The following is a 12811-nucleotide window of genomic DNA, read 5'->3' on the forward strand; positions in this document are numbered from 1 at the left end:
AAGACAATTAGGCATTTGACACGCTAAGGGTGACAAAGTTGACACGTTTTGTTACTAATCATCTATTGACGTTGTATGTCTGTGTTTAATCATCTTTCTTTGATAATCATTGGTGGTTAGCCTAATTTAATTAGAACTATTTTGTTACAATTTAACTTAAAAAAATAAACGTAAATAATTTTTCTAGATTAATACAGATTAGGGATTAATATTTTCCATGCATTTTCTCTAGGTTATCCTTGTTTTGTACCTCATGGTGATCCAAACTAAAATCAAGACGGAAGGCTTAAAGCGTTTTTGCACTTGAACTTGAAATCTTTGGTTTTATTTACTTGATTTGAAACGTAATTATTTTGACCGCCATTGGTGACGACGATTTGGTCACCAACGGCCATTTGCGGACGCGATCCAGTTGACCAATCAAAATGCGACAACGTTGAGAATTGTTTTCCAATACAGTTTCTGTGCAATAACGCCGTTTAGTCTCCCACTGATAGGACCATAACATTCGTTTCATCATCAGTTAACTTGGTTTGTTTAACTAACTTACATGCATCCATAGACCGAACCTAAGAATTGCTAGTCTCAACGAAAAACTAAATTAAAAGTTATTTATTTATGCTAATTCGAAAAGAAAAATACTAATGGTTTCTTGGCTAAATTGGGCGACTTTAATCTGCGAAGTGACATAAGTGTATAGAAGGATGATTCTGAAGGTTCTAGAAAGCTCTCCTCTCATATGAGCTTTCATGAAGCTGGGTAATATATGTTAAGTGCGCAAAGCTACAGTGAAAAGTTTACGGAGTTCGATGTGTTTAACGAGTGAATTCCGCTAGTCGCGTGGTCACCTCGTCGCGCATCTTGACCCGTTGGGAATCTCCACCGGTGATCCGGTGTCAAGTGGAGATTGGCACGGCGGCCTGCGTGCCTTCGCTAACGAAGCAGTCATTAGGCAGCACGTACGATTCGGTATGACATAGCGGTTGAGGCTTGGACAGGCCAAAGTTCATGAATTCATGTTTCGTTCATGTCAAAGGAGTAATTTTTACTACCAATATTGTTCGGGATATCACGATAGGGCAGGAATATTGTTGGCTTAAAACAGGTTACTGTACGTTAATACTTGACGGCGTGACCATGTGAACATTTACGTATATCCACCGTCCTGTCGCAGAGTATTTTCACTATATCTGTAGGTACAGTACATTGTATAGCTAGTAAAGTATAGGCTCTGTTTATGTATTCTTTATCAAGATTATCCGTAATTTTTTTATCTGTTACAAATTAATTTCCGAAAACTGTTATCATTTGACGCAGAGGCAATATCTTATTGTCATGATAACAACGTATTCCCGATTGTTCTCAAACTAACGATAATGATAACAAACGCAATCAAACGAATGCTCTGGATTTATCAGAGTTTTAACTTTAAATTTATTTTAGTTGTGTAGACAGGACATTTAAAAATAATTTTTGCTTGTTAACGCGACGTTCATGGACTTTGATTATGGCCTGTTTATGCTTCAATTCGCACTTAATTGGGGTTATGGAGAAAAGCTTTGCAGTAGATAGTTGCTTCTTTAGGCTTATATTTTCGTATTGGTGCCGGGTTTTCTATTCGAAGTCGTGACTATGGGTGACCTTGCAGTGCATGAATAGGTATTGAGATACCGCCTGGCGTAACATTTAAAATACAGGCATATTTGAGACTAGCTTTTTTATCGGTCCTATCATTCGAAATTAAAACCCATATTCTGTGACTGTAATTTAGATTGTTAATTTTTAAACTATACGTTGTATAATCATATTCCTTTACTTGGGGTTAGATGGTTCGTAAAGTTAAATTACCCCAGTGTATAATATTACTAAAATAGATAAAGTATTTAGAAGTGAATTCAAAGGTTCATACAAAATGTAGTGTAAGCGTTTACGCGAGTATTACACAATAAAACGTCATTAATAGAAAGATATTAACGCGAGTTAATAACATTAAATGTAATTAATTCGCGTTAAATAGTTATATTTAAAATTACGTCTCTACAGCTCCTTAATATCTAGGTGAGACTTAGTTAAGTGGATCTAGTTGTTAGCGGAATTTCTTGTGTTCGTTAGACCATATGACAGGTACACAAGAAAAAGCATGTTTTTGAAAACTGCAAGCTGCACACACAAAGGCTTATTTTATTTATTTCCATTTGCTTCTTATAACCTAACCAAAGGTCGCAGTTTTTTTACTAAACAATAACGAAAAACAGATTCGGGGCCATCATATAGCGAAATTGGATCCGTTGGAAATTGCGAACTTCAATACGGCGGGAAAAAATCCACGCGAAGTGATTCACAGCAGCTACAGGTTTGGTAAGGAGACGGGGTGGCAGATGGAACCTTGTCGGCCTAAAATGTGGACTAGAGCTGTTGTCATGGTTACCGATTTCTACACGAAAACTGTCTTTAGCCCATGTTTTACGGTCGTATGGTTGGAATTTGTCGCCTTAACATGGGCACGATACACGCATGCACGGCTAGTACGCATGGATTGCATGAATATTTATTATATGCACATGTATATAACGATATTATAAACATCGTATGTCTAAATGGCAGGGATTTGTGACCTTGAATGTTAAATATAGGCGCGTCGCTTCTGGATATCATCCAACATCTCAAGGTGGAGTATGAAAGTGAAAATAAAATCATTTGTATGGGAAATTGTCATGGTATTTTGTACTGTCCAATACGGGATTTTGCTATGTAGGAATTTGTCCTGATAGAGGATTTTTTTGAAGCTAGTAAAGGGATATGATTATTCAATGTATGCTTTTTGTGTGCTTTTATCGCATTTAATTGTTTTAATGATGTTCCTACTCTTATAAGACATTGTATTTTAGATGAAGCCGATATGGATAGGGTTTTTAAACTGCCCTCGACCACCTTTATTGGCGAGAAGGAAAAAGCCTTGCCGCTAAGGTAAGGTTTATATTATTTGATTAAGATAAGATGTAAATTTTCCTAACGATGACGCCTTAGTATGCGTCACTAAGCTTTGTAAAATGATCCTTATACAGAGTTCCATTCCCGAAGACTGTCTTAAAATTATTAACGACATTAAAATGATACTATGTAAAAAAAATTTCAATATAATTAAGGGGCAGGAGCCTCACCCGATGTTAAATGATACCGCCGCCCATAGACACTCACATTGCCAGAAAGCTCGCAAGTGCGTTGCCAGCGATTCAATAATTGGTAGGCTCTTTTCTTGATGGACCCTAAGTCGAATTGGTTCGGAAACACTTCAGTGGGTAGCTTTCACATAGCGGTGGTACGCGGCAAAAACTGCCGCGATAAATGCTAGTTATTTCCAATGATTTGATTCATCTGTATAATTCCTAATTGTGATTAAAGTCCTTAGTATGTCCTTGTTTGGACGCACGTCCTTTAGGTTGAGAATCGTACTGAATACATCATATTACCGAGACAAATAGATGATATCGTCAAATCTGTATAATATATTGGGCAATGTGGCTATGATTGAAAAAATCTTTTCTTTTAATAGTTAACACACAGTGGACATAAACAAATTACACTACCAAAAAATAATTAATTACCAACTAACCCATACATTGATTTACACTACATGGAAGGTGAAGTCGGGTTGGATAGGCTTTGTCGTACATACCAAACATACTAATGTCGAAACAACAATTTAAGCTTCTTAAACCGACAAGCATGTATGGTGAATGATATGAAAGTGGATGCCTAGTGTGAACATTGTTGGCCTAGTTGGCTTCAGCGTGCGACTCTCATCCCTGAGGTCGTAGGTTCGATTCCCGGCTGTGCACCAATGGATTTTCTTTCTATGTCGCATTTAACAGGTGAAAGATGAAGGAAAACGTCGTCAGGAAACCGGCTTGCCTTAGACCTAAAAAGTCGATGGCGTACGACAGGCACAGAAGGCTGATCACCTATTTGCCTATTCGATAAAAAGATTATCATGAAACAGATACAGAAATCTGAGGCCCAGACCTAAAAAGGTTGTAGCGCCATTGATTTATTTATTTATGAAATAGGATGAAGCAAGAGAGTCATGTTAGGACCGTTGCAAGTGGAGATCCGTTGTCTCTGTCTACCTGCGCGGAAAAGGCGTGTATATAAAAAATAATAAACAAAATCTATTTTTGTTAATCATTATTTATCATGAAATACTGTAGGTTGTATAACGACCAATACGGCCGTAGCAATGATTCCTTATTGATTCAAAAGTTTTGTGTTTTTTCCTTATTAAGTGAAATAAATTTTTCGATTTTCCTTATTGAGTGAAATATTTTTTCTATTTTCCTTATTAAGTGAAATATTTTGGGGTTTCAGAGAAATCCTAAACCGCTTGGAAGAGGCGTATTGTAACAACATTGGTATAGAGTTTATGTTCATAAACTCGTTGGAGCAATGCAACTGGATCAGACAGCGGATGGAGCCACCGAACGTCACCAAGATGAGCAATGATCAGAAGAGATTGATTCTGGCGCGTCTCACGAGGAGTGCTGGGTAAGTAATAAAGATTGAAGAAAACTTAACAGATCAAAATATTAATACCTAAAGTAATATTTTTCTAACATACATAAATGATCCCATGGCGTATCCCTGATGCCTATACACCAGAACTGCACACTCTTTGCTGATGACACTACACTTATAATAGAAACTAAAAATGAACAAGATTTAAAAAATAGGGTAATAAAATTTCGAGACGACGCCATAAAATATGAATCTGCAATTGTATAGGAAAAACATTGGAAGGTCTTCCTACTAGACTTAAATTCATGACTTGTGTAAATAATGTATTACTCTTTTAATGATTATTTACGTGAAACATTAATAAACATTAATTTGAAACGTAATATTTAATTTTAATAATGTGATAACAAATATAAACATTGATTATAATGATGTGACTCATACTTTATGTGACTTTTATGTAAAATTCCTTTTCCCGCCAATATGTGTGACAGAATATGCGCACTTTACATTGTACCACCATAACAGTTTTGTACCATATTCTTGCAAATAAATTATTATTATATTATACCCTCGTGTGCTAAAAATTCACAAAAGTAAGATGGAAACTATACATTGACACAAAATTAATGAACATTAACCATTTGTTTATATCATCATGCATTTTAGTTTGAAAAAAATACGTAACCAAATGTACATGAGCGTTAAATTTAACTTAAATCCCGCTCGTAGCCGGCAAAACTAATCATATACATCTAACTAAAATTAGAATCGAACACTTTCGCAAAGATATAACTTCTTTCCGACCGAGTCACTTGCCTCCGGGAAAAAGTAACACTGGACCGGTTTCGAATACGTCTGCAATGTTTCTTCGTAGACTCTCATGCAATAACTGTACGACGGTAGCGTGATATATTTTACATTTTTTGTTTTTATTATTTGTATTATTTTTCTCAGCTAAGTTACATGTTTTAATGAGAATTCTTTCAACCTAAAAACCGCTAGATTCTAAGCTATAGTTTAAAATATGTCGTTAAAGTCAGCTGTTTAAATAAATACTAAAATTCTTTATTAATGATCTATTCGCTTCTGTCGATTTTTTTCCAAGACAACGGGCAAACAGCGATTGACATACCAGTCTGCAGTAACTGTCCTTCCATTTTCTAGCACAACTGTCGCGAAATGACGTTTCCGACCAAAGCATGTGACAATCATCTTTTTTCCTTGACTTTCCATTCTTTACCTTAGTTGGCCGATCCTCGAAAGGAAACAACACTTTTGGTTTGGTTCGTAGCAATATATCCGGCTTTCATTACCTGTGACGATGTCAAATACAGCATTTAAGTCACCACCGTTGAACTTATCTAACATTTGGCGACACCAGTCCATGTGAAGGTGTTTCTGGTCGTTTAAAGTCAGCTGTTTAAATAGATAATTGATAAACAATTTTATTATTTCCTAATTAATTTTTCCTTTCTTAAATGTTTCAATCTATTTGTATATATGTATACCATCTTTGGCTATATCTTAAGTATAATTGTTATTTGTTTTTTGTAATTAAAGTAAGGATGACGAAATAAACAAACATTATTTTGGTTAATCCATAGAAATGTTGAATTAAAATCATCAAGAATAATGGGTTATATCACAAAATACAAGAAGTTATTTAGAATTTTTAAATTAATTTTAAAAGTCTTGTTTCGTTAACTTCAGGTTTGAAAACTTCTTGGCGAAGAAATGGTCGTCGGAGAAGCGTTTCGGTCTCGAAGGATGTGAGATCCTCATCCCGGCTATGAAGCAGGTCATCGACATGTCGACTAAACTTGGAGTCGAATCTATCATCATGGGAATGCCTCATAGGGGTACTTATATTTTATTCTTTTAACAGTCTTATGATTATCTACAGCTTTTTGTAAAGCAAACTAATATATCGATATATTTTTTGTCCGCAGGTCGTCTTAATGTATTGGCTAATGTTTGCCGTAAACCGCTTCATCAGCTGTTCACACAGTTTGCGGGATTGGAGGCTGAAGATGACGTAAGTTTGATAATGTTATTACAGATCACGCTAATGATTATTTAAAAGTAAAATATATCAGTATAAAACATTTTTATTAAGAATAAATCATTGAATATTAAAAATAGTTTGTTGTCTGTGATAAAAATGATAAAACATCTTTGAATTTCAATTTGTTTTGTATATAAAAATGCTATAAAAGTTTTATTTAATAAATCAAATATATACAACGGGTAACATTGAACATTAGTAAAGTAAAAAAAAAATGCTTCTAAATGTTCATTTACTGTCAGTTGTCAAATCTGTGTATCTCCGTATTGTCAAATTGATTAGTCAAATGTCAGTTGTCAAATCTGTCTTTCTCCGTATTGCCAAATAGATAGATTAGTAAATTTTTATACGATTATTTTATAGTGACGTCACATCAATATTTTTTATATGTATATTGTTGACAAACTTAAATTAATTGTGACCTCAATCAAACAAGGCTCTTATATGTTTAACTACACAATATATGTTCTTTAAATCTGTTGCAATACTAAATCTAGTAAATATATTCCAGGGCTCCGGTGATGTAAAATACCATTTGGGTACATACATCGAGCGCCTGAACCGCGTCACCAACAAGAACATTCGTTTGGCAGTGTGTGCTAACCCCAGCCACTTGGAAGCAGTCGACCCCGTAGTGCAGGGCAAGACTCGGGCCGAGCAGTTCTATAGAGGAGACAATGAAGGCAAGAAAGTAAGTTTTTTTTATAAATTACGAATTACGACGAAGTATTTTATATTTATATAATTCAAAGAACAATAAAATGATACACATTAAAAGAAAGAGTATTCTTCTTCCTCCAAGGCCGGCAACGCTGGGTGCGTTGCTAAAATGGTTGTCAATGGGCAGCGATGGGCGTCCCATGGCCTGGTTGACCCTCCTATCCAATAAAAAAATATTTTTTGTAATTATTCAAAATATATATATATATATATGAGAAATTTCTTTGGTGTGCATTTGTCATGTCGACTCAGAATTTCTTTTTTTATGAAGCGCTTTTGGGTAACTTGTTTCTACAAGTAATTTTAGTTATAGTTGACACGTTGGTTTTACTAATTTGTAAACTTTATACGTAATAAACAATCGACCTCAATAAAGATAAAATACATAATTTATTCAAAAAATTAACCCTTTTATTTAAAAAAATACCTAAAGTATACATTAAAATAAACCCTTTTTATTTAAAAAAAATACTTTAAGTATTCATTAAAATATAGTTTGGAAATGAACACTTCTTCAGCATCGTAAAGTCGTCGTCGTCGTCGTCGTGTAAAGTTTATACACTGTATAATGCTTGCTATCTCATTTACTGTTATGAATTTATGTGTCTGTCTCGTTTTACTATTGCTTTTTCGATTCAGCGATTTTCAAATTTGAAATATTTAACTTATACGATAACAAACTTTAAAATTAAAATAAAAAAGTAATTAAAAAAAAGTTTAATTTACATATTATAAATAAATTTTTTTTCAAAATTAATACTTTAAATTACATTGGTCTATCATTTTGAAACCAACATTTTTGAAGTTTTCACATCTACACATGTTTTTTAATTTTTAAAGTAGGTTTTATTTGTCTGAAAATTCTCGAACATTATGTCGATCCTTGGTATATGTTGGTCCTTTCACAGGTCATGTCGATCCTTCTCCACGGAGATGCTGCCTTTGCCGGTCAAGGCGTAGTCTTCGAGACTATGCATTTGTCAGACCTGCCCGAATACACCACCCACGGAACTATTCACATTGTGGCCAACAACCAGATCGGGTTCACCACGGACCCTAGGCATTCCAGGTCGTCTGCTTATTGTACAGGTATGTCCTGAAAATTTTGACATTTAAGAAAATATATATTAAATTGTTTATAATATTTTTATAATGTGTCGATGTAAAAAACTGTTTTCAGCAGAAAGACTTTCCATTTATATCAAATACAGAACAGTAACCTCTTAGAATAATAACAATGATAATAATAATAGTGATAATAATGATGAATATGATAATAATAATAATGATGGTGATAATAATAATAATAGTGATAATAATAATAAAGCCACTTTATTTAAGACTGCTATGTTTTCATTTATACAAATCACAGCGGATTTCTTATTGTTTTCATATAAAAAAAAGTTATATATCTCTGGTCAACGTGACGCAGTATTTGAAAAAGTATTAGAGTGAATATAGACATCTTGAAAATCAGTGTTGCCAACTTAATTTATATTATATTGTCTATTATATACTATATAACCAACACTAATGTAAAAGATTATGATTTTATTATATTATAAATTTGTTTTTTTTAAATCAATATCAAATGGGTGTTAGTTTTGTACATACATATAGTTGACGTTGGCTATTGGTATTTCTGTTTTCCAAATTTTATCAGCGTCGGGACGGTTCCGTGGTTCCCTCTTCGTCCCCATTGCCATGAAAAAAATGAAATGCATTTAGTTTTAGCAAAAATGACCGAAATATTGATTAAATTTATATATATTTTACAGACGTAGCTCGCGTGGTGAACGCCCCAATATTCCACGTGAACAGCGACAACCCTGAAGCCGTGATGCACGTGTGCAACGTGGCAGCCGAGTGGAGAGCCACCTTCCACAAGGACGTGGTCATCGACATCGTGTCCTACCGCCGCAACGGTCACAACGAAGTGGACGAGCCCATGTTCACGCAGCCGCTCATGTACCAGAAGATTCGGAAGACCAAACCTGGTATGATATTAGCTTGTAGAAACTAGAACATTTTTATATTTTTTTTTTGGAAAATACATGATCATAACTTTAATTTATCGGATACGTTTGATACGTTACGTTCGTACGTTATCATATTGCACTTTCGATGTCAACCGGCAGTACAATCGAGGTCTTTATCGTGATATAGTAATAAAAGTTAATAATTATTCGTTTACATTTCGTTAGCTTATACAAAAACATACATATCAAACGTAGGTTCCATAAGTTATTAGGCAACGGGTGGCCTTATCGCTGCCAAGCGATTTACGGGCAACCCTAATATGGAAAATAAAAAAAAAACACCTACAGAGAGTACACAAGTGCATTAATTTTAACAGAAAACACGAAATAACATGTTACACTAACAATAACTAAAGAAAAAATGATGTACTAGTGTTCACATGTAAGAAGTGAAACTTCTTTATGACCTTATTTTTCGAAAAATGATCTACTATATGCAACTTTACAGAAATTGGTTAAATAAAGTTTAACAAAAGGCTTTTATTATCATAGACAACACAATCATTTTAGTTTATCGCTCAAATTCCATGACTTTATAGCTTCGCACACAGTTAACGCACAAGCTTCGCTTGTCCCACGTTGTTAAATTTTGGAACGGCGAGTTGATCAATTGCATATCCTGATACCAAAGTTAGCAGCCGATCTATCGTTTTGTGTCCAGTAATATCTTTTATAAGTTTACCGTCCCAATTAATGACAAATTAGGTTGAAACTCGCTTTTTAGCGGCTCTGCGACATCTTTGCAATTTTTTATATGCTGCCGGCGAATAGTAGTGTTGATCTATTGACATTACATTCTGAGAGATCACAGCCTGCACTTTTCAAAGTAGATGTCACGACCACAATTGCTTGTCTGTCACTTAATTTAGAGACATAAGACCGGAAGCTAATTGACTGTTAACAATGCAAAAGCTTATTTTATTTCTAAAAAATTTGACCTCTATTTAACGTATTTCATATTTAGAGTTATAATTAAATGAGAAAGGGCCCCGAGGATAATTCAAAAGTCTAAAAATAAGGACCACCCTGATAGATAGCTAATTACAATATGCAATTATATGTAAATGCTCAAAAGAAGATTTTTAAATATATGTGAAGTCTGATATCAAGAGGTAAGGAGTTCCAAAGCTGGATACTTTGCACAGTAAAGTAGGAGTCATAGAATAATTAGTTTTCCAATATAGGAATACACTCACATCACTAAATACTTTAATTACGCGCACTTCACTCAGTAATTTATCACTTGTCTTCACTATTCGCACTTTATCACTTAAATATTAATAGGAAACCCAATCGAAACTAAATTAATATCCCTGGGAATAATCTTGAACGATATTCGAGAACCGTCTAGGCATGATTTGTCTACACAATTCTAGAACGTACGTACTCTTTATCTCTTTCGCACATTGCTTCGTCGGTACCACTTGACAAAGTAAACATGTTCTAAAACTATATGAAAAATGTTTAAGCCTCCTGAAAACGAGGTAACATTATGCAAATTACAATTTTCTATTATGTGATACAGCCTCTACTGAAACGGCCATAAATCACATTACAGCCTACTGAAATCGTCTCTAGATTGTGGAAAACGTCGAGAAATATAGTTTATAATAAGTTTCAAACAGAACTGACTTCAGAAAGTCGATTTAGAAGACAGGGGCGACCAAAAGTATTCGTATTCGCCAAAGAAATTCGTATGAGAATGACGTTCACGTGTCACGTGACCGCATACCATTTCGTTTGGCGTTAGTGGGTCACGCTTGTACGATAGTGATTATCTCAAATCCCCTGAACATCGGCCCTCCTGTATTCATTCACATTCTACGTAATATTGTATCAAAAGTTTACTGCCACTGCTGAACAAAATGGCGTACACCTAGGCGTACACCATCTAAATATTAAGTATTTATATGTAAATATTGGCGTTCTGGGCCTCAGATTTTTGTAACTGTTTCATGATCATTTGGCAATCTAATAAGGCAAGCCGGTTTCCTCACGATGTTTTCCTTCACTCCTCGAGTGATTGTTAAATGCGCACGTAAACAAAGTCTATTGTTGCATAGCCGGGGCTTGAATCTACGACCTTAGAGATGAGAGTCAGCTCTATATAATTTAGTTATAGGTTGTAAATCTCCTTACAAAATAAATAAAATATTGCAGTACTCGAAATCTACGCGGACCGTCTCATAACGGAAGGCGTTGTCACGGCCGAAGAGGTCAAAGACGTGAAAGATAAATATGAAAAGATCTGTGAAGATGCATACAACCAGGCCAAACAGGAGACACATATCAAGTACAAGGACTGGCTCGACTCGCCCTGGTCCGGCTTCTTCGAGGGCAAGGACCCGCTCAAGGTGAGAACATTATTTATGGTCTTTGCAACTTCTGAAAGGTAATTCAATGAAGAATTGCTTTAATAAAAATATTTATTGGATTACGGTTTTGGAAAGATTCGATAGTCTTGGTCGAGTCATTGTTAGTGATATTGGCACGTTAAGCGCTCGAAACTCGACATCATATAGATAACATATCGATAGATAACATTACGTTTAGCTGTCAGTTGCGTTTTGTTATACCATTTTTTTCGTAGTTGTATTTCCGTTTCCTGGTTCTAAGCTAACTCCCCACAAATTTTCAGCCAAATCGGTTCAGTCGTTCTTGAGTTATAAATAGTGTAACTAACACGAATTTCTTTTATAAATACAACCGAAATTTTCGGAATTGATTTAATTTTAAACTATGACATAGCCTAAGTGGAATTAATAGTTGTGTTTTGTCTTTGGTTTTTGACAGATGAGAGAGTAAGCACTTAAACTTGTCTTTGAATCTTATGTTCATCCAATAGATGTTTAGATTATTCATATAAATGACTTAAATATACTTTTAATAGCAAAATATATTTAGATTTGGTTGAAAATGCTTGAACAATGATTTTTTTTGTTACCAAGGTATTCAAACATTAAATTCATATATATTTTTGGAGTCCTAAACCTAATTGATGAATTTTGTCATAAAATTAGTGAATTCGTTAACTAAATTGTTTGTATATTACCATCAGATGTCGCCAACCGGAGTGGTAGAAGAAACCCTAGTCCATATTGGAAAGCGTTTCTCCAGCCCTCCCCCCAACGCAGCCGAGTTCGAGATCCACAAAGGTCTGCTGCGTATCCTCAAAGCCCGCATGGAGATGGTCGAAAAACGTACCGTGGACTGGGCGTTGGCCGAGGCCATGGCTTTTGGCTCTCTGTTGAAGGAAGGCATCCACGTTCGACTCTCGGGAGAAGACGTGGAGAGAGGAACTTTCTCGCACAGGTATATTTTTATCGCAATAGTTTGTGATACAGATTTTAAAGGCCGGCAATGCACTTGTGAAATCTCTGGCCATGTGCCCTGTTCTATAAAAAAATGTGCGCGTATACTAGTGTAAACACGTAAGAAGTGAAAATTCTTTATGACCTTATTTTTCGAAAAA

At 34.9% G+C, this 12811-nt stretch overlaps 1 protein-coding gene across 6 annotated transcripts in view; it reads left to right on the forward strand.

Annotated features, from left to right (window-relative positions):
• Positions 1-12811, forward strand: part of LOC123707522 (2-oxoglutarate dehydrogenase-like, mitochondrial) — a 31981-nt gene that overhangs the window by 9462 nt on the left and 9708 nt on the right. For 2 of the 6 annotated variants that reach the window (XM_045657620.1, XM_045657624.1), the window contains exons 6-15: positions 837-969; positions 2889-2967; positions 4366-4542; positions 6226-6374; positions 6465-6550; positions 7092-7271; positions 8209-8389; positions 9079-9297; positions 11500-11693; positions 12398-12651. In XM_045657620.1, coding sequence (XP_045513576.1) covers positions 837-969; positions 2889-2967; positions 4366-4542; positions 6226-6374; positions 6465-6550; positions 7092-7271; positions 8209-8389; positions 9079-9297; positions 11500-11693; positions 12398-12651 — 1652 coding nt within the window. Of the gene's footprint in view, positions 1-836; positions 970-2255; positions 2359-2390; positions 2813-2888; positions 2968-4365; positions 4543-6225; positions 6375-6464; positions 6551-7091; positions 7272-8208; positions 8390-9078; positions 9298-11499; positions 11694-12397; positions 12652-12811 lie in introns of those variants that run through there. The other 4 variants (XM_045657623.1, XM_045657625.1, XM_045657626.1 and 1 more) reach the window with 3 other exon arrangements.

The sequence above is a fragment of the Pieris brassicae genome, chromosome 3 (assembly GCF_905147105.1).
Source record: "Pieris brassicae chromosome 3, ilPieBrab1.1, whole genome shotgun sequence".
Classification (NCBI taxonomy): Eukaryota; Metazoa; Arthropoda; class Insecta; order Lepidoptera; family Pieridae; genus Pieris; species Pieris brassicae.